The sequence below is a fragment of the Rhipicephalus sanguineus genome, chromosome 8 (genome assembly GCF_013339695.2).
Source record: "Rhipicephalus sanguineus isolate Rsan-2018 chromosome 8, BIME_Rsan_1.4, whole genome shotgun sequence".
Lineage (NCBI taxonomy): Eukaryota > Metazoa > Arthropoda > Arachnida > Ixodida > Ixodidae > Rhipicephalus > Rhipicephalus sanguineus.
Window position 1 is genome coordinate 68,109,532 of NC_051183.1, and position 27,609 is coordinate 68,137,140.

General features: G+C 42.5%; 1 protein-coding gene across 1 annotated transcript; it reads left to right on the forward strand.

Moving 5' to 3' along the window:
• Positions 1-560: 560 nt before the first annotated feature.
• LOC119402043 (uncharacterized) lies at positions 561-25,216 on the forward strand. Its single transcript, XM_037669124.2, has 10 exons — positions 561-695; positions 5,805-5,872; positions 6,740-6,826; positions 13,881-13,941; positions 15,130-15,167; positions 16,889-16,975; positions 19,780-19,858; positions 20,969-21,036; positions 23,565-23,657; positions 25,040-25,216. The coding sequence occupies exons 1-10, from the start codon at positions 650-652 to the stop codon at positions 25,121-25,123; spliced, it is 711 nt and encodes a 236-aa protein (XP_037525052.1). The 5' UTR covers positions 561-649; the 3' UTR covers positions 25,124-25,216.
• The last annotated feature ends 2,393 nt before the right edge of the window (positions 25,217-27,609 follow it).

The following is a 27,609-nucleotide window of genomic DNA, read 5'->3' on the forward strand; positions in this document are numbered from 1 at the left end:
TTCGATCCCGCGACCTTCGGGTCAGCCCTCGAGCGCCATAACCACTAGACCACCATGGCGGGGCGATTACTGTCTATAAATGCTGTATTCGACGTTAAAGAATACAGAAACTCCCGTACACTAGGATTTGTGTTCGCCTTAAAACTCCACCTGATGAAAAATATTCCACAGCCCACCGCTACTGCGTGTATTCAACGACACCGCAATTTTGCCTAAAAAAACACAGATCTTAATTAGCTCTATTTCTCAAGAGTGGGGGCTGAATTTGCAAAGATGCACAAATTTGTAAAAAGTGAACTAAGGAGTACAGATGTTACTGCCTGAAGGACGCGTAATATTTTATTGCTTTACTCAAGTGGTTGCATTTTTAAATATGCTTTACAGGAGTGATCGTCAAAAACGCGATGCAATACAAAAAACTTGTCAAACGTGACTTGAGAGACGTGCACAATACTTCTGGCAGTGGCTTCTAGAATGGTTGATTATCTCTATGAAGCATTGTCCATAAAAAGATGCCAAAAGAAATGAAGTAACGATTCATTCAAGGCTGCCATGCTTCTGTCGTGTTGCATCTATTGAATATATAGGCAATCTCCGTATTTCATTTGTACGAGTAGACGTCTCTAAAGGGTAGATCAAAGCCTCAGTTATGGAAGTACTTTGTATTCTTGCTTTCATTTTGGCAAAGCTAAGCGGTAAGTTGATTGTATACTTATCACAGCCACATGTAACACAGGTTCCGTTCATTCGAAAGAAATTTATAGATGTCTTGTTATACAAGTGTTGTTAAGAACGTACACCGCGCGTTACCTCGTCCCTGGTATGACAAAAAAGATGGCTGATTCCTCCTTCATAGCAATCGGTATAACAAGAAAGTGAAACGTGTCGTCACAGAAGTAGTTTATTGTTTATAGTGCATTGGTATATGAGAGCTTGTAGAATGCCTACTGTTGTTTGGCAGATATAGCATTGCTTGATATGGATGCATTGCACTCACGTTGCCGCCTAGTGGGACATCTCCGTACCGACGACAAACGCCCATGATCATGATTTAACCCTTACGGTAGCTGAAGTTCTTAACATATAGGTGGACACGCATTTGGTGAATCCCGCGCAAGGATGGCATCAACAAGCACATAATAAACACTAATATTCCATTGCACTCTTTCAAAGCGTCGTGAAATACGAAGAGAAACGCTACGCGCGTCGTGTCGTCCCTCTAGCCTGGACTTTACTTCTCACAGGGCGAGCGAGGAACGCGGTGCGACAGCCAGGCGAGCGTCGGACGACTATTTGTCGATATGGATGGATGCTATGAGCGAGGCTTGCGCTAAAGCCGCCACCTTGGTGGACCCCGGCATAAAACATTTTCGTGTTAAAAACAAGCATAATAATGGAGATGTCAGTGGCCGATTCTACGTGCGTTTATACCATATATCATGACCAATAATCATACATTTACTACTACACTTTAATTTACGTCAGAAGAAAATGAACCATATAATAAACGATGGATTAGAATTAGAAAATAGAAGAAAAGGCTCCAATGACGAGGAAGTGCGAAAAGTAGTCCAGAAGGGATAAGCTTACAATGAAACTCACAGGGACCCTTATGCATTCGGATAAGACGACTAGAAGGCGAAAGCCATCATTTGTAGTTCTTTCACCGTGCTGTCTCCACCACGTTTAATTAGGCAGCTTTTATCCCACTATCCTCTTTAACCCTTTCAGCCCTGGATTTTTTATTTCGGCCGGAGACATTTTTTGTGCGTGTTTTCTTAATAGTTATGACCTCAGAAGACCAAAAACAAAAACTTGAGCCAGTGGTGCAAGTATTTATGGATTAATTAGCAAGGAATCAGATTAGGTCAGCAGCGCTCAGGGGTTGGGAAATTAAGAAAATGGCTTTTTTATTTCTGCTACTCACTAGTGTACACAAAATGTGAACCACGTCTCATTTTTCAGCGTGATACTCCTTGAAACAGCTTCTGTACGACGTCCCAAAAACGGCGCTTAGCCGCCTCACCTGACCCGCCTCGGCGTCACCCATCACTTCGGTCAAGCTTTTAAATGCGAAGCATTTCTTAGCGAACCTCAGGCACTTTGGCCGTTTCTATCTACGTATCTATCTATCTATCTATCTATCTATCTATCTATCTATCTATCTATCTATCTATCTATCTATCTATCTATCTATCTATCTATCTATCTATCTATCTATCTATCTATCTATCTATCTATCTATCTATCTATCCATCTAGCCGCCTACGTCTGGGCGCTCTCCAGGTCGTCTCCATAACTTCTAGTATACCAAAATTGGCATAGCAGGGGATCAATGTATGACGAACACGATCCACTGGTCATGACATGAATAACGCAAAATACCTGTCGCTTACGTCATAAAACCCTTTCTCTTGGTCACGTGTGGCACATACCGACATACCAGAGTTCATGTTTTGCGGGTATGCGCCACAGGTGATAGAGTTCAACCAACACAGTAACCGCGAACATACACACACTGACACGCAAGAAAAGTGATAATAATAATTGTTGGGGTTTTATGTCCCAAAACCCCGACATGATTATGAGAGACGCCGTAGCGAAGGACTCCGGAAATTTTGACCATCTGGTATTCTTTAACGTGTACCGAGATCGCACAGTACACGGGCATCTAGCATTCTGCCTCCAACCAAATTCGATCGCCGCGGCCAGGATCGAACCCGCGACCTTTGGGTCAGCAGCCGAGCACCGTAACCGCTGCACCACCGCGGCGAACGCAAGGAAAGCGAGGAAGCTGTAGACAGAACAGTCCTCGAAGACGCTCAACTGCCATCCACTCGTCCACGTGGCCCGCAACGCGGACCACGTGGATTACGCAAAAGCCTGGATCAATGCCTCCTACAATAAACCTGCGGAGAGAACCAGGCCTCCCATCATTACCGGCGACTTCAACATTGCTTTATCAAGACCCAACAACGCCTGGTCCTTATACTGCATAAAAGACGGCTTGAATATGGACAGGGCATCAAAACACCTCGCTGCCACATCCAGGACAGGAGACATCATAGATCATTTCACTGTAAAAGGCATCCAGGATTTCCACGAGCTGTGCTATACCTCTGAGATCACTGCACTTAGACGCATCGTAGCCGCGATCATGAACGGATCCGAATACCAAGTCCGGTCCAGCTGCTGGGGCTCACTGATCACGATAATGATGACCTTGTTCAAGAACTGTCAAGAACCCCTTCCACACATGCACACGGGTTCGTGCGTGCGTGCGTGCGTTCGTTCTCCGTGCATGCCTACGTTCTGCGTCATAACGGACAAGTATAGGCATAACAACTGTAACAACTGCAACTGTGACTGTAACGTGCGTGCAGTGCTCCTGCGCGTGCCAGTCGGTTGTGTATATATCTAGAGAAACTTTCCTGAATGAAGCTTAGTTGAGAGTAACGCCTGTCCTGCCCATCTATGTTCCTTCTTTGTCTTGTTCGGATTTGCGCTATCTAATTGAATAATATAAGCACTACATATCAGCTTACCGCGTCTGGTGTTGGTAACACCCATGTTGGTGTTGGCATCGTTACGCAGCTGTAAACAACTATTTATCTAATACATATGCAACTCTTCAACACATGAGTGTGTGTATACCACTACCACATTTCTCTAGCGTCATTCCGTAACGTTTCGCTCAATGTGAAAAATTACGCCACAGTCACCATCCCCTGCATGCTTCGCATAACATCGATTCCCACGGTACGTGGGATCTGCCGAATTTTTTCTTCTTCGTGGCTCCCAGCTCCGCAAATATGTCGCAACTTTGTTGTCAATCACAGTGGGGATGATTGAAGAAGTATTTCCTTAAGAATGAGCAGTTTTGGTTTAATTTCCTAGGTGCTAGGGGAACTTTTGTGCGGCGTCGTCAATGGACGACGCCAGGGCCGAAAGGGTTAAGTATCTTGTGTACTTGTCGAAATGATTTATTTAAATAAAACATGAACATCGCTTTGCCGCTTTGCGTATTTTCAAATCTTGCACTAGAGTGCTTATTTGGGCCGGTTGGTACATGTTTAACGAAACGAGAAACAGCGCGAAACACGCACAGTGAAAGAGACGGACCAAGCGTTGATCCGTCTCTTTCACTGTCCTGTGTTTCCCGCCGTTTCCCGTTTGAAATCTTGGTCGCGCGAACCCCGCAAATACGATGTAAGGATAGCTCTCGCTGACACATATTATTAGTGCATCTTATATTTATCGGTCACACGAACGCCGCGAAGACAGAGTGAAGGCGCATGCGTTGTGGTTCATTTGGGTCACACCGTTTACGCTCGAGGTCATGTTCATGCCAGATCTTCCTTCACCGTCATGTTCACGTGAGACATATAAGGCTTTTACCTTATTCACGTCAATGAATATCTGTAGCAGTTGCGTCTAGTGCGAAACAAGTTACGCAAAAAAAAATCATCGGATGCCATGCAACTTGGGATTGACTTTATGCAAAGGAGTCAGCTAATAGCTGCTTATGCCGACTTGCATGGCTTTGGACCAACTCTTACGACGCACATCGACATCCTTCTGTAGTTTTAGCTAGTTATGTGCAGATCATGCTCTTATAAGGCACGTTGACTTACTGGTGTGTAAATGGTAGCTCATTTCCCGACGAAACGTTGGCAGTCACGTTACAGCACAAACGTCACCTTCACCGAAACGAAGTGCAAGCAGCGTCCATGCGCGCATTTCTCCGGGGACAAGCAACCCAGGCTATAGCATGTTGAGTTATAGAAACACGTATGCAAAGTTTGTTATACTGCATTACGTTATTGGATTACGTAAAGTAGAAAGCCAGCGCCACGACTACAATTCCCGAGGTACAATCAACCCCGCACTACTGTGTGTGTGTGTTGATCTCACAGATCTATTCACGGCCGTGCGGATGCCGTACCGTGAGGTAGCTGCCTAAAAACAATTCCAGCACGCTCTCCAGCGTTTATCAGGTACAAATCGCGAACAATGACAAACGGTATCTCTTTCCGTTTTTTAACTCATGCAATGTAAGTGAAACAACTTTACTAAAAATTCTGAAAATGTGTGGCCTGGGTCTAGAACACGCTATTCATTGGTTGCTCTGGTGTGTGAATCACCTTTAGCGCATACCCGAACACCATGGACTGTGGAATGAGCTTAGGCGTTACATGTGACCAGGGAAAGTAGTTTCCGAACCTGCTCGAATGATATGCCACGTTATTGGTACCATGAGTTGTCAGTCACGTTGTTCATACACTCACGCCATCGCATGCCATTTTCGGTATTATCAAGTTAATGAGACTACCGGAGAGCGCCAAGACGCTCTCGGGTCGGGTGGATTGATGGATGGAACCCAGAATCTTCGGGCTGCCATAGGTGGGCATAAAACGAAACATTACCCTTGCTTAAGTTGTCAAAGAAATGGTGAGATCTGAAGCAGGACAATATACTCAGAATATAAAGGTCACTCTAAATTAGTGTGCATTTACGTGAAGTCACCATCAAAATTCGCGTTTTGCCACAAAAGTGAATTGTTTTTCCAGCATTGAGCAATGTAGGTAGTCGTTAGCTATCCGATCTTACAACATACATGCCAATATCAAATGTGTCAATGTTACATTGAGTTTGAGTCAATTCAATTATTCGCAAACTACGACAGTTCCTTTAGAGAAATCTGCCGCACGATTCTTTACCAGCTGACACTAACAACGTCCTCCTGATGTACACTTAACGTTGATTGACTGCAACAGTATTCATTGCTTATATTGTGGTTTCAGAAAATGCCGTACAGACGCTGTATTCGGAGGAACCTCCGCCGACTGTATATAGGTCCCTTGCTGCAATAGTGAGTTTATATTGAATGTGTCACTTGCTTACAGCAGTGCATGAACATTTTTTATTAGTGACTATACTGCTAAAACATCGTAAGTATATATACATATATTCGTGTGAGTGCTTTTTTTTCGTTGACAGAACTCTACGTAATACATTAAGGCATTTAGCGCACAGTGACTGACTTAAAAGTGACACAATCAAAAATACTGCCAAATCATTTCACACTGATATCTGTTAGCTTTCTTACGATCAAAAAGAAAGGAAGAGTAGCACGCACAAACTTCACACAGGCACGATTTTGTATATATAGTAGATTGTCTTCACTGAACAGTAATAACGCCTATATCACATACACCACGGACGTCAGACACCCTTTGTTCCCTCACTTTACTTAATACCTGCTTTCAAAAGTGACCAGATGCTATCACCAGCGAAACAATGGTAGAATGTAAACATTGTCGGTGAGGTAATCATCGAATCTTTTATAGCATCGACTGATGTGTGCAGAAAGCACTGTTTGCAGGTAGCTATCAGATTTCCGGGTGGCTTGCAACATCACCTGAATGGCATGCGTACAAAAGCCGAGCTTCCTACAGATATATACATTTATTCAAAGAACTAAGTTTCGCAAAAGTGCACGAGAGTTTTTATATATCGCCATGTGGGCCCCCTTGCCAGAAAAAAATTCTGCACTGTCGAGCATAGCAGTGCAACATCTGAAGCCCTAAGTTACCAAGGCTGGTTACCTTGTGCGACTGTCTTGGATGTGTTTCATCAGTGTCTTTTTCTTGCAGACAAAACAATTGTTTTCTTCGTTTATCGTGACCTATTATTACATTCAGCTTTATTTCATATCAATACAATCTCGCCCTTGCAGCAAGCGCCAAGACTCACCTGTCACTACTTATACCTCCAAGGTTGGAGAATAGGGCTTCGTAATTTTGAAGATGGCACGCCTTGTTGGGTATGTAAAAAAAAACGTAAATTCTTCGGTCTTTCGTGTCAAACTACAATATGATTATGAGGCGATGACCTAGTCAGGAACGCTGGATTAATTTTTATTACATGCTGTTCTTTAACGTACACCAACTAGATCGCATTTACGTTTTGCTTCACCTAAATCAATGTGCACGTGTTTTTTGACATCTCGCCCTCATCAAAATGAGGCTCACATGGTCAGGAATTGAACCATTGTTTTCGAGCATAACAGTGAATCATCTAAGCGTCTGGTCTACCACGGTGACTTCTAGGGATGTGGATGTTAAAATGCGATGTACAGACACAGATGTAAAGGCTAAAAGCTTCCTGTAATTGTATTAATGAGAGCTAACGGGCAATCAAGCGAAGAAAATTATAGGGGTGTTATATGTAGCAATTGCGATACAAATGTAAAAAAATTAAACTGAACGAATAGATAACGTGCCCCCGGCAGGGACCGAACCTGCACCCTACGAGTGACCCGACCGATGCTCTAACACTTGATGTACGGCGATGGTCATCCTCCCGTACAGTTTATTGGCTGTATATATATATATATATATATATATATATATATATATATATATATATATATATATATATATATATATATATATATATGCATAGCCACTTTGGTTGCAGCAGATATAGCCAATAAAGTGCACCACCACCGTAGCTCAATGGGTAGAGCAAACGTTATTCGAAGGTTGCAGGTTCGGTCCCTGCCGGGGGCAACTTATCTTTTCGTCCACTTTAGTTTCTTCAAATTTATATCACAATTACTACAAGTAACGTCCCCTCTACATTACTTGGCTTGATTGTTCGTTAGTTGTCCTTAATGTTGTGTCTAACAAAATAAACTAGCTCTTAAAATTTCCCTTCTTTCGGTAACTGTACTAGAGCAAACTCGTGTTGCAAAAAAGACGAAATTTCAACAAGCCGCCTAGGAAGCACCTGTTTACCAACAACAATTTTGTAGGCGCAGTGACGGGTGTTTCGATTACCTTATACGAGAGGAATGGTGCAGTTTAACGACAAGTACATGTAGTGAAAATTTCAGTAAATTACAAGATAAGTGTAGCATTAAACAGTAAAGAATTTGCGGGTAAGAAGGATAGGGGGAAGCATTACACCAAATGTTCTAGCATAAGACACCGTCGGTATCTTTCTAATGAAACCCATGTGAACGCGACGTGAATAAAATGCTAAGCGTCTCTAGCGCTAGCATGTACACCCGACAAATTATTAGGAGTGCTAATTATTAACCGTACAGACGTTTGCGTGTATAGCGCAATGTGTAGAATAGTGGGCTTCTGCGAGATATGTGCACTTTTGAGATGCTTCTGAAAGCTTCATTTATGCCTATTTTTTATTTAAGTGATGCTGAAGTGGAGGTACTAGCGTCCAGACGTATTTAGCGTCAAGATATTGCCGTTACCTATGGTGTTAGAGGCTACGTTAGCGGCAGTTATTCAGAATTACATATATAGTATATGACGTGAGCACCTTGAGGCAGCTGCAGCAGCGTTTAATAATTTCGGGTACACATGGTTATTCTTATTGCTATTATATATATATACATATATATATATACATATATACATATACATATATACATATACATATATATATATATATATATATATATATATATATATATATATATATATACCCTGACAAAATCGCAGCTGTAATACAGTTCCCTCGACCCTCCAACCAGAAGACGTTGCGCAGCTTTCTTGTTCTGGCGTCCTACTTTCGTCGCTTTATACGCAACTTTGCTAGCATAGCGGCTCCTCTGAATAAGCTATTAGTCGCTGGTGCTTCTTTCGCATGGTCCAACGACTGTGAGTTCGCATTTAAAACCCTTAAAGAACGCCTGACGTCCGGACCAGTGCTTCGCCACTTTGACGAGAGAGTGCCCACTATACTCCACACTGACGCAAGCGCACAGGGTATTGGAGCAGTGCTTCTACAGCGTGACGCCGCCTCTAAAGAGCAAGTTGTGGCATATGCTAGCCGGACCCTGTCGACAGCGGAGCGCAACTACACGATCACGGAGCAGGAGTGCTTGGCTATTGTCTGGTCGATACAGAAATTTCGCCCATATCTCTACGGTCGGCACTTCACCATCGTCACCGACCATCACGCACTTTGTTGGCTGTCATCAATGAAGAATATGTCGGGACGTCTAGGGCGCTGGATACTGCGCTTGAAAGAATACGACTTTACCATCACGTACAAATCTGGCAAATGTCATCATGATGCCGACGCGCTGTCCCGATGCCCACTTTCGCTTCCTCGACCATTCGCCCTCCGCATCTCCTTCGAGGGGCTCTGACGTCCCGCCTGCCTCACACCAGCTCTCGATTGCCTCAGTGGATCAAATACAACTTGATTCGCGCTCCGATTTCCGCTCACTTCAGCTGGCAGACTCCTACTGTCGAACTTTCATCGATCGCCTTCGCGGCATCACTAAACCACCCAACAGCCGCTTGCGACGCCAGCTTCGACAATTTCGCCTACAAGATGGGGTGCTTCATCGCTACATCTATCATCCCACGGGTAACAAGTGGGTGCCAGTCCTTCCCCGGTGCCTTCGTCTTCGTGTTTTAGAAGCATTTCACGACGACATTGCTGCCGGCCACCTAGGCTTCCACAAGACCTACGACCGCATCAAGACCCGCTGCTTCTGGCCTGGCTTATCCACAACGGTTGCCAAATACGTGGGCTCGTGCTCGTCGTGTCAGCACCGTAAGCGATCTACATCCCCTCCCACCGGTTTCCTTCAGCCTATACAATGTCCGACCTCACCTTTTGAACTTGTCGGAATTGACTTGTATGGTCCCTTGCCGTTGACGCCTTCCGGTCACCGTTGGATCGCCACTGCAGTCGACCATTTAACAAGATACGCCGAGACTGCGCCTCTTCGTTCTGGCACCGCTACAGAAATCGCCAACTCTTTTTTGAACTCTATCGTCTTGCGCCATGGAGCTCCTCGCGTTCTTTTGAGTGACCATGGTAAAGCCTTCATTTCGCAGGTCCTCGATGATGTTCTGCGGGCGAGTAATACGGTGCATAAAACCACGTCTACATATCACCCGCAGACGAACGGCCTTACTGGGCGCTTCCACCGAACGCTCTCCGACATGATTTCCATGTACCTACAGCCTGACCACAAAAACTGGGACAACATTTTGACATTCGTCACATTCGCTTACAATACTGCGACACAACGATCTACTGGCTACAGCCCTTTCTTCCTAGTGTATGGACGGACTGCCTCCTGCGTCTTCGACACGGCATTCTTTTTTACCCCTGCTCCGTCCAGTACATCCCTACCAGAAGAGTTTGCAGCTCGAGTCGCGCATTGCCGTGAAATTGCTCGTCTAAACACGGAAGCTGCACAAGAGGAACGAAAACGTCGCTGTGACAGTAAACGACGTGACGTGGCCTTTTATCCAGGCGATAAGGTCTTGCTATGGACCCCAGTTCGAACTCCTGGACTTTACGACAAATTTCTTCACCGGTACATTGGCCCCTATACCGTTCTACAGCAAACTTCCCCAGTGAACTATCTCATCACCCCGCTTCAGTCCGTCACTGACCACCATCGTCGTAGCACAGAAATTGTTCACGTCTCCCGCATGAAGCCGTTCCTTACTCGTTCAGCCGATCTTTGAGTTGCGGCCAGGCCGGCCGCTTCCCAGAGGGAGGAAATTAGTGTAAGCGCATTTAATGCACTTCATCGTTCTCATTTGTACATAGCCATCATCATCCCTGTTCTTCTTCTTCTTCGTGGTTCTGTGCCGAGGCAGACACTGGAATAAACGGTTCTGCTGGCGTTCTCTGGTCCGGTCGTCCAGCGTCTTTCAATATATATATATATATATATATATATATATATATATATAATTTTCCTTGATAATGTGATACCCATGGCGCTTGTAAAGATTGGCTCTATGGAGAGGGCAGCATAATGGGTCGAAATTACAGGTGCATGAAATGTTTACTGAACCAGTCTTTCCTGATTACTTTAAATCGCAATATTATCAATAATTCAGCAACTCGCAGAATGCATGTAAATGCCAATTCGAGCACTCAAGTGTTCTTTTTTTTTCACGCCACCATAATATTTAAAAATTGACAGCTTTGAGCAGTCTTTATTGAAACCGAGAGCCCAATGAAAGCAGGAAGTCCAGCCTCGCATTCTCGTCAAAAGGATTCGTTCAGTAACAAAACTTGCATCACGAATTTGTTTGAAAGCAAGAAGCTGAATTCTCTGGTGAAGCTTCTGTTCTTACTAGATAAACTCAGTCACCGAGGAGACGTATGCGTTCGAGGCACCTCAGAAGGGAGTGAAAACAAAGGCGGGACAATACTTGCAGTTTTTAACTGTAGCTGCCGGTTGTGTAAGGCAGGGTTATCAAACTCATCTCAGCTAGCTGGCCTCAGTCCAGAAATTTAGTCCAACAAGGGCCGGGGAAGTGAACAAAGTCGCAGGGGAGAAGGGGGGTGAGGAATTGAACAACATGTCCCCTGACGCTGCCATTTGGATGAATGCCTTTCCCATATCTAAGATATGGATCATATCTATGAGAGATTTAATGTAGGTTTTGAGAAGGATATCGATACCTATCTGCAGAATGACCAAAATCCTTGAATACATTTTTCGTTCTACGGTCATGTTTCAATATGTCAGAATCAGAAATCAGAAATAGTTTTATTTAGTCACTGAATCAATTACAAAATTTGTGTATACAGAAGGAGGCCCCATACTCAGAGATTGAATCGGGACCTCCTACAGTAGTGAATATAGAAAAAATTAATTGATGCAGCAAACAGTGGTACAGGAAACAGGTAATGAAATACATCGCAGGTAAAAAAGAAAGAGGAGTTCTACTTAAGAAAAACATTAGCAGAAAGCAGCAACAAAAACTGAAATTAGACAACATAAAAAATAGAGGTAATTCAACTCTCCTAAACAGTTTTGAGATAATTACCACGGTGAAAGGTAGTAAAAAATAAACTACAATAAAGGAAACTAAACAGTGACATCTGATATCAGCAATGTAGAATGATGATGCGATGCTTTGTTAACATTAGGTTGTTAGAATGCATGAAAGGGAGCGGGAGTAATAGAAGTGACCAAAACTATCCAGATTATGGAATGGATGAGAGGAAAGTTTTCATATCTTTTTTGAACATGGCGATTGATTCCGAGGTTTTTATTCCTGAAGGTATAATATCCCAGGGACAGATTACAGTGAAGTGGGCTGTTTGTTTGCCATAGTTAGTATGAACTATAGGTAAAATAAAAATGTAATTTTGTGAAAACCTTGTCAAGTTTGTATTCTCTAGACTTGATGGAGGGATTATAAACAAAAGAAGCTGATTTTTTGTTTGCTTGAAAACTAGTATTCCTAGATTATATTTGAAAGTGTTCTCGATTGTTAGGATGTTGTTTGCATGCAGGAGTGCTTTAGCATCACTGCGATAATGACTGTGGGTAAGTATTCTAATAGAGTGAATTTCCATAGTGACTTCAAAGTGACCTCATATATGCCTTAGGAAAAAAATTCTTGAGACCAGTCCTGTCTCCTTCGCTCCCCCGAAGAAAGCGTTAATAATAGCAACAGGCGAGAAAAAATGCGAATGCCATTTAGCGAAGTAACAAAAGTTTATTCCATGTGCAGCCGCTTGCCGCATGGGGCTCGGGTGCCACGTTTCTGAGAGCTCTGGTGTAAGGCCCCTTTCAAACAGGCAGTAAACTCTTTGTCACCGCACAGTCATATAGCCGGTTTTCGCTGGGAAACGGTGTTTCATGGGTTGTATTCTGCTATTAAACCGTTCGACAAAGACGTATAGTGATGGTCTCCTCCGGGGAGCACAGACCCCACAAGAGTGACGATCAGAAGTTAAGAAGCCGTCGCTAAATGTAACCTATTTACAAAGCTAGGTCTGGCGGTGTCTACGGTTGGCGGAGAGGCTGCGCAAAAGGTTCTGTTCTATTCAAATACACTGCATGCGAATATGAAACAACGGCAATACAACTGCAATGCTCAATGTTGTTCACAACGATTAGATATAGTGTTGCTAATGGACCTCGACAGATTTGATTCTAGGTTTATGCAAACAGTATTTGATTCAAATACTCCCCGTTGTTTCTTCCTAATCGACGTAGAACTATCTAACCGTTTTAATAAATAATGTATACATCGTTCCTCTAGCTTTGGACGAACATGGGAGTGGTAAGTCAATACTGCAAGCACGTGTCGCTCTCTATGTCACCACCTCTACCACCACTGTCGAATACTCGCGCACTGCTCCACAGCGCCTGTTGTAGGTCCTTTTTTTCTACAGGACCGCAAGACCGTGACGGGACTGGATTGTTCAGGACTGTGTGAACGAGGTCTAACAATAAAAAAATACGTCTTTGTCAGATATTCTCAATCGGCTCGATGGTGGAACCATTTCTTTCCTGGGATCAGAGCCTAGTACGCCGTGCGCAAAATCATAATAGAGTTCGGCTGAGCTGCTGTGCGAATAGACTGGTTTTGCTGACGACCCATGCCTGCAATTGCATTTGAAGCACTCCTGGTCCTGCCAAACACCTGAATTTCGCAGAAGCAGCGAGCACACTCTTCATTTTACTTAGGACGTTTCCCTTATGCTTTTGTTGTCAATCTACATTGCAACAGCCGTCAATACACTGCACTCTACTTGAAGTGCTTACGTTGAGCACTTCGAAGGGTACTCACGACGCCTCGCTGCTGGTCAGCAGACCAGTTAACAATAATTGCGTTGTATTACAAACTCAAGGCTGCATACACGCTGTAGCATAATGTATCTTCACGATCAAGTCGAGTTACTCATGGCGGCACTATTTAATTAGTAGTTCTAATTTTTTCAAAGAAAACACAGCTACTTGTAAAGTAGAGACAAATGAGTGGAGGAAAGATGCGAAGATTAGCTATACAAAAGTTGGATATTCTTAGAAGCGCATAGACGATAACATAGATACGCTTATTTTTTTCTAGTACTCACGTTGGTATTCAAGAGTTGGATACTGTTTCCGAGGTAGATGTACAATAAAAGCTGGTAAGTATTACCATCGAAACTCTTACGAATGAATGATTTTCTTAATTCAAGTTCACATTTCGTAATGTACGTACAGAAATTAGAGATTATATACAGCTTTGTCATTCTATACAGACACAAGACACGGACACAAGAAAGAAGTCCGTGTTTGTCCGTGTTTGCACGCCCTGTCTTTAGAGAATGAATACTTACCAACTAGCTCAGCTCTCTCTTATTCTAATACAGCTTAGGTTACGACGTACGAAAATAACGATTGCACAAAATGCCTTGTCTACACTCTTAATCATTAAGGATAAAAAGACTCTCCAGCCACGTTTGGTATTTAGTCTTCTTTTTTTTATTTTAAGAAACTGAGCGTACGTTTCGAAACCCATTCGGTCTCTTCTTCAGAGGGTGAGTGTCCGGCCGAATCCGAAGCTAGCGCTTTTATTAGTGGTTGTCTCTCTCGACCGTCGTTCTTCCCGCCGCTCTTGTTAATGGGTTGACTTCTCCATTGGTTCCGGAGACCATGTACATACACGCTCTGCACTGTCCCTGTTGACTGGTTAAAGTTTTCATAAAGGCATAAATAATGCAAAATAGCCGTGCCTATCTCTACACCAAAGAAAAAAATGAAATATAATTAGTTCAGCATTTATATATCTAAGAACCGAAGTTCGCTACCACAAAATGCATGGTTGGCTTTGCAGAGGCGTGAATGAGTTCTACACTGAATGTGAAAATGTGCGCCTATCTCTAAAATAATTTCATTTTTACAAAATATCATCTGCTTGTCTCACATGTTTCTTTTTGTTGTTGTTGTTTTTTATACAAAAGCTATATTAGAGCCAGGCAGACTTCGGATTACGTCAGAGTTTGCGTAACAGTGTTAGGGAACATGTCAATGTGGCCTATATGGGGTATCTACCGCATTATAGAGCAGAAGGTAAACAAGCAACTGTAGGAACTAAGTTCACTATTTGGAAAAAGTAAAGTATTATTCAATGGAGAATTGCTAAAGGACTTGCATTACGAATATCGTGATGATGAGAAAGGCCTGAGTAATTGTAAAGTTCATATCGTCAATCGCAATACTAACGACCCTTACATTGATACATTCGCATTATTCGGTAAAAACTTTGTGCTGTTCATTGGGAAATCTGTTTCTATATTGTAAATTTTTCGTTACTTGTTTATGTTGTTTAACAGAACCACTTGAAATACCATGCGATGGCGTTCGCCGAAGCGTAAGTGTCCTTCAATATCATTTTTATTGTGTCAGTTCAATTTCATTTAGGAATGTGAAAGAACTGCGTTGATATCTTTAGTATAACGGCGTAGAGTAACCGCTGTGAGATGCACGGGGATCGGCACCTGCACTAAGTAAGCATTGACGAGGTTAACTGCGTTCTTCATGGTCTTTGAAATGAATTTATAAACGCAATGGTGCCTTTCACCTCTGACAGTCTGTCCCTTCGTCAACGCTCTTCTCCTTAATTATCGTGATAAACATGCTCGCGTCGACATGCCATGTCGCGCCACTCTCACAAGAGTCCGTTACTTATGAACTGTACTGGCACAGGCATAAGAGTAAGGTGTTTGCTCTTGTCAGCATGTCAAACGACGCCCTAAAATTTCCAACGTATATGATGAGCCAAAATGAGGCACTTCTTGCGGCTAGAATACCTGGAAATAACCGGCGATCTGATACGCACAGATGGCGCACATAAATGGGATTACATAGCATACTTTCGAAAGGCTCCTCGTTTCCTGCTCCCTTTCAGATTATACATAAAGCAAAGGCACGGTACTCTAACGTATCACAGGCACAGGTTTCCAGACAAACATAATTAAGGCAACTCAGGTGCTGAACAAATTAGAACACCTTCTGGGAACAAAACCATCAAATCTAAAATGATGGGTGGGTATGAAGAGACAGAGAGAGAGAGAGAAAGGTTAAGTGAAAGGCAGGAAGATTAACCAGAAGAAAATTTTGCCGTTTGCGACCCTGCACTGGGGGGGGGGGGGCGGTAAGGGGGGATACAAAGGTAAGGAAGAAAAAAAAAGGAGTACGAAAATAAAAAAACGCACACACACACTCAAGCACGGGAGCACCATGGTCGTTTAGCGAGGTCGCTTGAGCGGTCGGTTGGGCGTGGTCGGTAGGAACTCTGCAGTTATGCGTACGCTCTGTTTGAAAGACCTCAAGAGGCATTTAGAACGCCCTATAAATATATTTCAAACATTGTTTTGCGTTCAGAAAAGTTGAAAGTATAAAGCTCCGTTCGTGATAGCTTGGTAGCAATGCTCTAATCATTCAGTAAACAAACAGTACATCAGCATCAACACTAATTCTAATCCACTGACTGATCCCCCCCCCCCGCTTCTAGAACAAAAAAACGACAAGACGGACGCGTCTTGCAGGGTTTTACACCCGTCACGATTGATTAATTTCACAGTCATATTGAAACAACACTATTCGTGCACTCAGGCATCATCAATACTTTAATAAAATTGGCACTCTGCGGACTTGGCCAGCCATCAAGCATTCTGTTGTAATTTTGAAATCACGAGAGTTTCACCACCTAGCTTCAGCGATATGTCTCATAGCCTTACTCTTTGTGTTTCTACATTTCGCCTCGCTAACTGTTCACTTGTTCGCCCTGTCCTTCAATATAGTTCGCTGCGCTAGACGAGCGTAGATAAAATGAACTCAGCATTGTACTAATAACTACCTTTTTATAAAAAAATGAAATGAAACTAATGAGTGTCACAGTGAATTGTACTGAAATCCCCAGGTTTTTACGGCCCTTCGCAGATACAATAAAAATATCGGAAAATAACTTCACAGTGACACTTACACTAGAATTTCAAGGCGTCTGTTTCGTCAAACTTAATTTGCTGTCATTTCATATTTTTTTTTCGTTTTCAAATGTAGTAACAACACGCTGTGCTTTTCTATTTACAGCCCGGTTACGCTACGTCGTGTTATTACAGATGCACAAAGGGTTTTCAAACACTGAACATGCCTTACAATAACAGGACGCCTTGTTTGGTAAGCATATTATACACGTTATCGCTCGAACGTAATGCGGAAATCAGCATGTAATTTATTCCTAATTGAATAATCCACAACAGGGCTGCGCATTGAAAAAGCAGCTATCCACGTTGAAAGTGTTACTAAACACGGAAATATAGATGCAATAGTGAGCACTATAAAGCCACATGCTCGTTACCCTGATATCGCTTGCAATATTTTTTTTGCTATTTGAACGTGAAATCACACGCAACGTGTCAAGTGCGGTGGAGCGTTCTTTTTGAAATTGTTTTCTCAATAGAGTATGACAGTGGTTAACAACTGATGGCTACCATAATTGCTCTTCCCCAAATGCTTGTGACAGAGGACTCATAAAGATGGGAAGAGCGATATTTTATTGAGTAATCGAAAGTTAAGGGTTTCGCTTTATGGCGAACCTGCGTGGAATATGTCACTGTTTGGATTTTTTCAGCATATATTAAGGACATTAAAAATATTGGCATTTGATTGAGGCGAAAGCCTCAAATGCCTCATCAAACACGAAATTTGACCGTCTCGTCCCGCGACGTCCGGGACGAGTGATGCGAAAAATCAGCAGCATGTGATGTCGTCATCATATGACGTGATGATGACGTCAGAGATCGCCAACATTTGCGACGTCATTACGACGACATTGTGACGTCACGTTACGTAACGTCACATGATGACGGGGCCTCGTGGTCAGAGGTGGTCCGATCACGGAGGCAATGCAAAACCAGGCGAGGTGCCTCCGATCTTGGGCAGTGCAAAATCACGTGAGGTGCAGAACGCTTTTGAATGGTGGCAGGGCAAAATCATTAAATCAACTGAGGAGAAAAAGAATAAGGCATGCGCCTTGGAGTTGTCTTAAGTGAATACATAAGAAAGCCTCCCAGTTTCTACTTCTAAATTTAAGGAGAAATAACGTCGCTCTCTGCGTTTTATCTCGCTGCACATGTGCAGCACTTTCTGCTACTCAGATTTATGAGCGGTCAAGTAATAGAACTAGTCGACTGTTGTCACTCAAACATGTTTTTCTTTTTTAAATGTGACTGCATTTTGCTAGCTAAACCATGTGTCCTCGCTTAGCGCAAGCTGCGCCTTGTCGTATTAGAGCTGTCAGAACCTTCTGAAATGCCTTTGATTGTTCTAATCACAATGCTTGAAGGCGCAGTCACTTAACCTTTTGAAGGATTTCACAAATTGCGTTTTTTAAGTATATGACGCTATGCTGATGGAACTCTTGGCCGACGTACACATATAGGCAGCAGGATTATCAATTTTTTTAATGGCGAAAGTTTTATATGTCTCCAAGTCAAGACATTTTTTAAACCTCACGGTACTTCACGAAACTTGCTGAGATTTGGCGAGACTTCGCTGAACTTCGCGAGACGTCACGAATGCTAAAAAGAAACTAAATACTGAAGTCGGTCAAACGTCGCATGATATTGAAGGGAATGTGCGAACCAAAAGGCACATGTTGACACGGCTACAAGACGTTACCAGTGGCGTCATCAATGGAGTAATTACATGACGTTCCCTGATAATGTCGTCACAAGACATCGTCGTGTAGTGAAAGATGGGCTGATTGCGGAGGCACTTTCTGCACCACAAGCGAAGAAACACATGGGGTGCAGAAAGATACAGGGGAATGGGGGAGGCTCAATACAATCCAATGAGAAGGATGAACATGAGAAAGAGAAGAAGATTGCTTTTGTCTTACAGTCATCTTGGGGGAATGCACACCAGAACTCGTGATTTCCATAAAGCTTTATCTGAGTGTGTATAAAACACTTCCTAAGGTGCTTAGCTAAACTCTGTGAAGGTCGTGTAGCACATGAACATGTCATATACTTCTAATGCGGCTGACAGCTAGGTCATCGTTAAAACTGTTTAAAACGTCTTTTTTTTTTCTATTGGTGGGGCTAAGGTGGCTTTGCTTGTTCACATGTGATACATAGCAAACGAACGACAAGCCTCGTATAACGCAAGAAAAGTAGTGCGAGGATTCATTGTTCATTTGCTATCATGATGAATAAAACACATGTTCGAGCTTTGTCACGCATTAAAATTGTCTTCCACAAATTATGCCACAGAAATCCCACATTAGGTGAATGTCATCTAATAAACAAGCCTTTCTCGCCTTAGCACCCTAAGACCACGGTCATAATGTTGACGTCCGACTCCATTAAAGTTCTCCCCGCCTTTGTATTTCGACTTATATTTATCAGAGTCGCAACTTCCTGCGCACACACAGATTTCTGTTATGAAGACATTGGCTCTAGCAGCGCTCCTTGTTGCACGATCTTTTATGAAGCAGTATTATAATTTATGAATGTATGTGGCTCACTGAGTTCCCTGTGAAAACAGGGAGAACTAATTGTAAATATTTCTGACGCGTGCAAATTGAGAAACAGTGATCATTCAGTAGTACGTATTGTCTTCCGTAGCACATGCAAACTACCTACTTCGCATTTCCGAACCGCGCTATATAGCACAACTTCTACGTGCTTTAGCTGAGAAATCGCCGCTGTCCTCTGCCTGTCAAGGAGGCAGAAAAAGTTTAAGAGTTTAATCACACCTCTTTGAATCCGCTAGTCATCCCTCAGCTGTTTTTAAGTTGCTACCCAAAGCACAGATTAAAATTTTTGTACGTTATCTCACCCGTCAATTATCTGCGGAAGATTTAAAATGTACGAGTAAAATTAACACTTTTCTAATTTGTCAAAGCAGTCTGACAACTGCTTAGTTCATGTAGGCAAGATTGAACGTTATGGTAAAGGTGGCGTGATCTCTGCTTACAGTTGATAGGCCAGAGTGGACGCCCCGCTGGAGGTGCTGGCATCTGCATGAGTGGAATGTGCAAACCCTCCTATGATCTCTGTAAGAAAATGCGAATTGACATCTTTTTTTCTTTTTCACATCGCGGTAACAGATAGTATTCTTCAAGTTAGAAATGCCGAACTTTTCATATCGACAATATATTCCACAAATAAGTACGTGACAGAAAGAGATGCCAGAAACAGCGAAAACTGATTTTATGTGTAATTACATGAGATGGTTTGAAGAATTCTACTTAAAATTCGCAAATTAACACTTGTAGAATATTTGCATATAGAATAAGCTAACATACGAACTCTAGCCAAATCAATGATCGCGTAAGGCTGATTGTTCAAGCGTTGAAGTTTCGCTTAGAATATCAGCAATTAACGTGTCCTGAAAAATGGTGCCGGCATAGAAACCGAGGGGTGTTGAGCGATGTTTCTTAAATAAATAACCTATAATAAATATCCTGATTCATAATTGATAGATAGTGTTGTGACTCTCAGATTAACCTTTGACATTTACATGTGATACGCTGCACATTACGGTAGAAGTATCTAATATCTCGTGCATTTGTAGCCATGCATGAAGTTGCAGACCATCATTCATGGGAGGGAGCCCGTTAAGAAATGAGGTTATATCACTATGTATTTGGAAGCGGTATTACCACGCATTATTGTAAAGTTATCATTGTGTTTATGTCGATCAAAATGCCTATCATTATATTCTTTTTGCTAAAATGTTTTACCGCGCAATATGGATAAACTAGCAATCTTCAAATTCAGGGCTATGAAAAATTCGTGAATAGCAATGTAACTGATTTTTGCTACATACTTTTGTCCCTAATTATCAAACTCGTGATAAAGAACTGTCAGAAATGCGGATATAGTGAGGCTTATAAACTGCTTGTTCGGATTTATGTTTTAAAACAATGCAATAGATCTAGCAGTAAATATACTGGCTTACTTTCACATTATGTAGGCATGTTCCTGGAACCATGCAACTACTGCTGCCGTATCAAAAGTATTGCTATATTATGCGCCACGTACATTTCACGCGGCGGACACTTATATGGCGACGAGTGTTCTTTGTGCTTGTTTCTTTCCTCTTATTTGCGCTCCTAAGTTGTTTTCAACCGTCTGCACGACGTGCATTATATCCCTTATTTAGCTCCTGAAGAGGTCAAACTAGCGCATCCACCAGCGCTTGTTCGATGCCCAGAGAGGGAGCACACAGGGGTAAGTGCTCCATATGAAGCCAATTGTAATGTGGGACAGAATAAAATTGAGTAGTCGGGCAGAGAATTATATGAAAATAAAGACAAACGTATTTGTTGTGGGTACTTTGCCTGTTCGCAATGGTTTCCTTGTACGAGTGCTGTTGTACTCATACACTCTTAATGAGGTCCTGCTCTGAATGAGATTCTGGCTATATCAAGGAAACCACACGAAAAAATGTCTGCTTTCCTGCTATACTTAGCACTTTAAGCGGGACCTGATGAAGAGTGTCGTTGCAGGTTTCCTAATACACTTTTGTAGCAGTGATGTTAACTGCGATATTTTACTAGACAGCCTGCAATATAAATAAAAGTGTATGTGATATATCAACGAGGCGATATCGTGCGAAACGGGTATTCTATAACCGAAGAGGTCATAGTGACTCACAGCGCAATATGGGCAGCGCATATTCATCGCAATCGTGTACTCATTGAAAACGTCAACAATCGCGAACGAAATTCTTTGTCAGAAAGAAATGTAAATGTAACAAATGTAAATGTAGATATGTGGAAATGTAAATGTAAATGTAAACAAATATGGAAATGTAAATGCAGCAAATGTAAAATTTGAGATGGAATCTTGAAGCGATAAAAAAAAAAAACTTGGAACACGGGGTGTTGCTGGAGCCAATGCAGGCCCGTAGCCAGGAATATATTTTTTTTTTTTGGGGGGGGGGGGGCACTTGTTGGTAACCTTGACTATTTGAGGAAAACACCTATTTTGATTATGTATTTTTGGTAAAAACACCTACTTCACCCAAATTCAACTTTTGTGAACTGTATTTAAGTTCAACCCACTCAGGCATGGGCCCGAGAGGGGCCCGCAGTTTTTAGGGGCGAAGCTCCTTAAGGCGGCACCCGTTCGTCCCTCGTAGTCGTAGTAGTAGTCGTAGTGCGTAACCATTCTTACGCTTTAACCTCCAAGGTGGTGCCGGTGGGAGATTTTTCCTGTGCGTTGTTGAACAATAAAAAATTCGCAGCGTGCGCGTTAACTAAAAGCCGAATTCGTCTGTCTCTCATTCCCCATTAGCAGCCATTGGCATGTTCCAGTAGGAAACGTTAGTAGAAGTAGAAATGTAAGTGTTAGCTAAAAGCCGACTTCTTCTGTCTCTCATTCCCATTAGCAGCTAATCTTTACCTCCAAGGTAGTGCCTGGTGAGATTTCTCCTGTGCGTCATTAAACAATAAAAATTTTGTTCAAAACGCCGTTGATTGATGAAATAAACCAACGAAAGACGCCAGATGTTTTGTAAAAGCAAAACGAAAGAACGCCAGATGTTTCTAAAGCAAAATGAAAAGACGCCAGCTGCTTAACGAAAGACGCGAGATGTTTTATAAAGCAATGATTTTCTAAACAATGAAAATTCACAGCGTACATGTAAAATTAAAGTGAGCTGCAAGTCGTCATAACTCATCGAACCTTTAGTATAAACGCGCCCGATCTCACGTCGGTGATGATGTACTGGGCAGAATTCACGGAAGATTCACGGTTTACCGATGAACCTCCGCAGCTTCGCCCACTCATCATCATTCACTCCGTGGATATGCTGTGATTTTTTTGAAATAAATGAAAAAATAAAATAAAATATCGGGGGGGGGGGGGGGGCGCCTGTCCCCCTCTCCCCCCTGGCTACGGGCCTGAGCCAATGTTTATACATGCATCTTCTCTTCTTCAAGACTGCAGCAGCAGCCTTGAAGGAAACAAAGAAGAGCTAAAACCGAACCTTCCTTATTTTAAAGTACTATAACAGTATAGAAAACCACTAAATACCTGACCAATCCCCCACAGTTGGTGTGAGTCACAGTTGAGGGTGAACAAGAAGAAGACAACACTGCTTGTCGAAACGTTGGCTACAGCGACACCCCATGTTCCAAGAATTTTTTAACAATGTCAAGAGTGAGAAACACTAGTATTTAAGGCGTCTACATGAGTGTCTTGCTGAAGGAATTTTGACTGACTGAAAGTTTATTGCAAGTTTTGAAGTCTTCGATTACGCTGTGTGTAAGAATGTGTGTGCGTTTGACTTCAATGCCCTGCTCATTTGGATTCCTAAATGTTGCCCCCGTGGGTATCCAATACAAAAATTTTAAATTAAACATTCTCCGAATAATTTGATGCTTTAGTGGAAGACATGATACATATTGATGTCAAGCTATTATTTAGTCAATTGTAGGTGACTTTCTTCTGATATGCTCTAGCTTTCGTAAATTGAGCGTTGCGAGTATATCATACGTGCTTGCAGGGAAATTCCACGAACTAAACAGAAAATTCTAGGTGGTCACATTTAATCTTACTGGGCGGGCAAATATGGACATTAAATACCACTTTTCTAAAAATCTGACGATACATTGATTGAGACGCTGCACCTTATATGTCGTGTTGTGATAAAAAATTGAGCGTTGAAATATTTGGGGCGCACCGTGTCCTCTAAAATGTGATCAGTTAGGCTACCCATCTAAAATAATATTTCACTGATTATTCTTTCGCAGAGAGGAATTCTAACAAGTTGCTACTACTATTGTAGGAGGAATGGTGATTGGTACTCTGGGTATTTTGACAGCAAGCCCACAAGTGGATGCATGGTAAGTAATTATATATATATATATATATATATATATATATATATATATATATATATATATATATATATATATATATATATACACGCACATACAACATGCCCACGAGTATGCCTGAAGAGGGAGGGGGGCGTCGGACCCCCATTCCTTTCTATAAAATTATGGCTACATCTCTGCTAATACCTGACTGCGGCGTAGCTGCGGAACACAAAGAAACATACCATATCGCTCCTCGTGTAGCCGGAGTGGCGTGTGTCACTTCGACAGCCACTCTCTAACACACCAGGAACGCGGTTCTGCATCCGCACTTAAGAATACGGCAAGTTGTGAAGTACAACATTGCAATGTATCAATCCGCAACGCGGTTTTAGCAGGAAAATTTTACGAGCACAAAAGGAATGGCCACCTGGACAAATCCGGCCTGTCATTTGTTGTAATTGAGAAGGTTAATGGTTGTATTTATTCCCTTCTTTGCACGTTCGACGGCATCGTTGAAGCGTCTTTCTAGAACGCAGCCCTACTGTCATTTCTATAATGCATACGTTTTTCTATAACGTACTAATAGCAGCAATTTGGCGTAAAAAAAAGCGACGTTATCGATCCCCGACACCAGAGTCCAAACCTGCAGCCTTTGAATGATGAATATTTGAATAGTAGATTTATGCAGAGTGGTATCGACGTGAAAAGCGGGAAAAGACAACCCTACACGCCGGACCGCCCTGTACGGTTTCACCACAGTTCAATAGTGGAGAAAAACCTCGAGAAGCTAGATCTTGTTTCATGACATATTCCGTATAAAGGTGCAAGGTACGAATTCACTTTCAAGAAACACGCGTACCGAACTATGTTTGCCAACATGAAGAGTGTAGCGGATGTGGGTTTCAGCTACTAAGTGCGCATGGAAGGCTTGATTCCCCGCTCTTGTGGATGCAAAGTAATGAGGTCCAAACGCGGAAACACCCTTCTACTATTATTGTGCCACTAGAAGAACTAGTGACAAAAGAATATCTAATTTTGTAAATGCGTGTCCGTCATAACAATATGGAGGATTTGGCATGTAAAAGCCCAGAAATAAAGGTATAAATACCACACTATGTTCCTGCACTTGCAGGACTGTCCACGTAAGGTTTCGTTAGGGTAATATATCTTCTTATCTTTATGCTTTATTATCATTTCCTCGTGTGCCCACTATTATGTGGAAATGTCTTCCATGTACGCCACTTTGGATGCTATATTGACAATTGTAACAAGCTATAACACGAAATCCAATACTTCAATTTTTTGGAATGTTCGTTCGCACAGACATTTTGGTGGCCAAATTTATAGAGCAAAACTATGCCAATTATTTTTATGGTTCTTAGAAACATGAAATGTTTTATGTGCAGATGCAGCATCCAGCAAGGGGACAACCACTAGGTTGGTGCTGCCGAGGTTCCTGCTCACGGAAATACAATTGTGCGCAACTGTGACGCTAGTAGTAAAAGTTTCAGCTCTTAAACTTCAGCTTAAACTTTGGAAGCCGGAAGGAACTTATTATGTAAACGAAGAATAAAAGACGTTTTATTTAGGGCTCATACCTGCGCCGTATTTCGAGTCTACTTAAGCGTCCTATTCAACGCGGCCGCTGAACAGCTAATATTGGTCCTTTGACAACCTGGGACTTTTATTGCAACGCCGATTACTTCGACGCTCTCGGCGTGATTTTGCCGTTAACGTCGGCATCGGCGCCGCCGGTATGAAAGTCCAATTCACTAGTATCAATGCAATATCATTCCAATTTGTTCCTTTTACCCTTGCGGTGAAACTTACTTTTTTGACCACTTGACCAGACACATTCGCGAAGCTCAGTGCGTCGCAAGAAAAAACAGGGCTGTGAAAGATATTTCCCAGCCGGACAAAATGCTCGCACGTTCAGTGAAGCCGCTCATCATTAGGATCCCACGTGCCAACGTAGCCAAAATACGGCCACCAAACCGTGAATAGCAGGACAAAATCAGCGGTAGTGAGACGAATACTGGAGACACAGATAGACACAGACGGTGCTCATCTGTGTCTGCTGTCTCCGTCTAAGTCGCGCTGCATTCGTCGGAGTATGTACCAATTTACACAGGTAAAGGTACTATTCGAGCAAATAGTTCTCCTTTCATTATCTAGTCTTCTTTCACCACATGACCACTCGGATTCATTAAGCTCAACGAGTCAAATGTTAATACGCTGTGATAGAATATTACTTTTAAGGGCTCGTTTCTTATTTATACACAATATTCGTGAGAACTAACAAACAATAATGCCAAAGAAAGTATAGGGGATGTTATTCGTTGTAATTGGGATAAAGTGTGAAGAAAGTAAAGTAGACGAAAACATAACTTGCCTCCGGCAGGGACCGAACCTGCGACCTTCGAATAACGCGTACGATGCTCTACCACTGAGCTACGGTGGTGGTCATCCTCTCGCCCAATTTATGGGCTATATATGGGCATTTAAACCTAGAATACTTTCCACTTCTTTTCTTCATTCATAGCGAGGGTCTCGTTCTGGCAGACTTGATGCTTTCAGGTAGTATGCGAGGGATTATTGGTCAGCTGCCAGCTCGTAATAAGTTCACGTGCTACGTGACGCCAACAGGCAGAAAAAAAGTGTGTTCCACACTCGCCGTCATGGCTACTGGCGGCGCTGACTGACACTCCCACGTTTAAAATGTACATATACACCCCATAAAGTGGATGGGGGGTTGACCGCCGCCGTAGCTCAGTGGTAGAGCATCGGACGCGTTATTCGAAGGTCGCAGGTTCGGTCCCTGCCGGGAGCAAGTTCTCTTTCGTTCACTTTACTTTATTTGCACTTAATCCTAATTAACTAAAATTGAATAATGAACATTTTAGTGACTGCAGCAAGCGGACACTTTTGCATTGAAAAGTTGGAGGCACTCTCATTTCTACACAGTTCCACTAAGAAGAATTCCAGCATATCTGTGCTCGAGATATCTCGGTGCATATTTTGATGCCGGATTGTATAATTACGCATGCAGGGTGGTGCGGACCGGCACAATGTTCCTCAGTGCTCTGACGAGCAGTAATTGCTTGCTATCGCCAGCCGGTACTAACAGCGTAGGGGAGGGGGGGGGGGGCTTTGCGCCAGCGCTCACGGTCTTGCATGTGTAATAATGCAAATCGCAATGAAATTATGCAGCAAGATATCTCGCAGCACAGACATGCTAGAAGAATTCTTCCAAGTGGAACTGCATAGAAAAGCGACCGTCTCCAACTTTTCAATACAAAAATGCCCGCTTGCTGCAGTCACTAAGCAGTACTTCATTCAGCCATAGTTAACTGGGCGGTAGCCAGCGATAATTATTGTCTCACTGTGACTCCATGGATACATGATAACTTATCAGCAAAGGTGATTATGACGTACCTCCCGGTGCTGAAATAAAAAAACAGCAATAATGCTGACTTCTGAACACCCTGTATTCTGCTCTTGGTGAAGTGAAAAATCAAACCAAAACTCAATCAAGAGCGCAACTGCACTAAAGCCCAAGTGAATATAAATCGTCAAATACTGAATTTCTCGCATAAAGTTGCAGTAATAAAAGTTTAACGCCTCTTTCAAGTGGTACAAAATACTGAAATTATTGGGCGAACATTACTGAAGGTGACAGGAGTTGAAGCTTGGGTTTCTTGGTACTGCGCTGCTTTTAACGAAAACCTATACACAGAGGCACAGAAAGACAAAACAAGGCTCTGCTGTTCTGTGCATAAGTGTATCCATCATTCTGTGCTCTGATTTGCAGCGATACTAATGCAGCACCATTACGGTTCTTAAAGCATAACTTGTAAATGATGCACATAATTTTGAAGAGAAACAGTTACGCCACAGGGCGCAAGATGAACATCAGACTTAAAATTCACCAGTGCAAAATTTACCCAGCCATTAAAATAATGAATTCCTTATTAAG

Coding starts and splice junctions, on each gene's coding strand:
- LOC119402043 (XM_037669124.2), top strand. CDS start 650: ATGGAAGTACTTTGTATTCTTGCTTTCATTTTGGCAAAGCTAAGCG. Junction 696..5,804: donor CATTTTGGCAAAGCTAAGCG/GTAAGTTGATTG, acceptor TTGTGGTTTCAG/AAAATGCCGTACAGACGCTG. Junction 15,168..16,888: donor GCGATGGCGTTCGCCGAAGC/GTAAGTGTCCTT, acceptor TTCTATTTACAG/CCCGGTTACGCTACGTCGTG.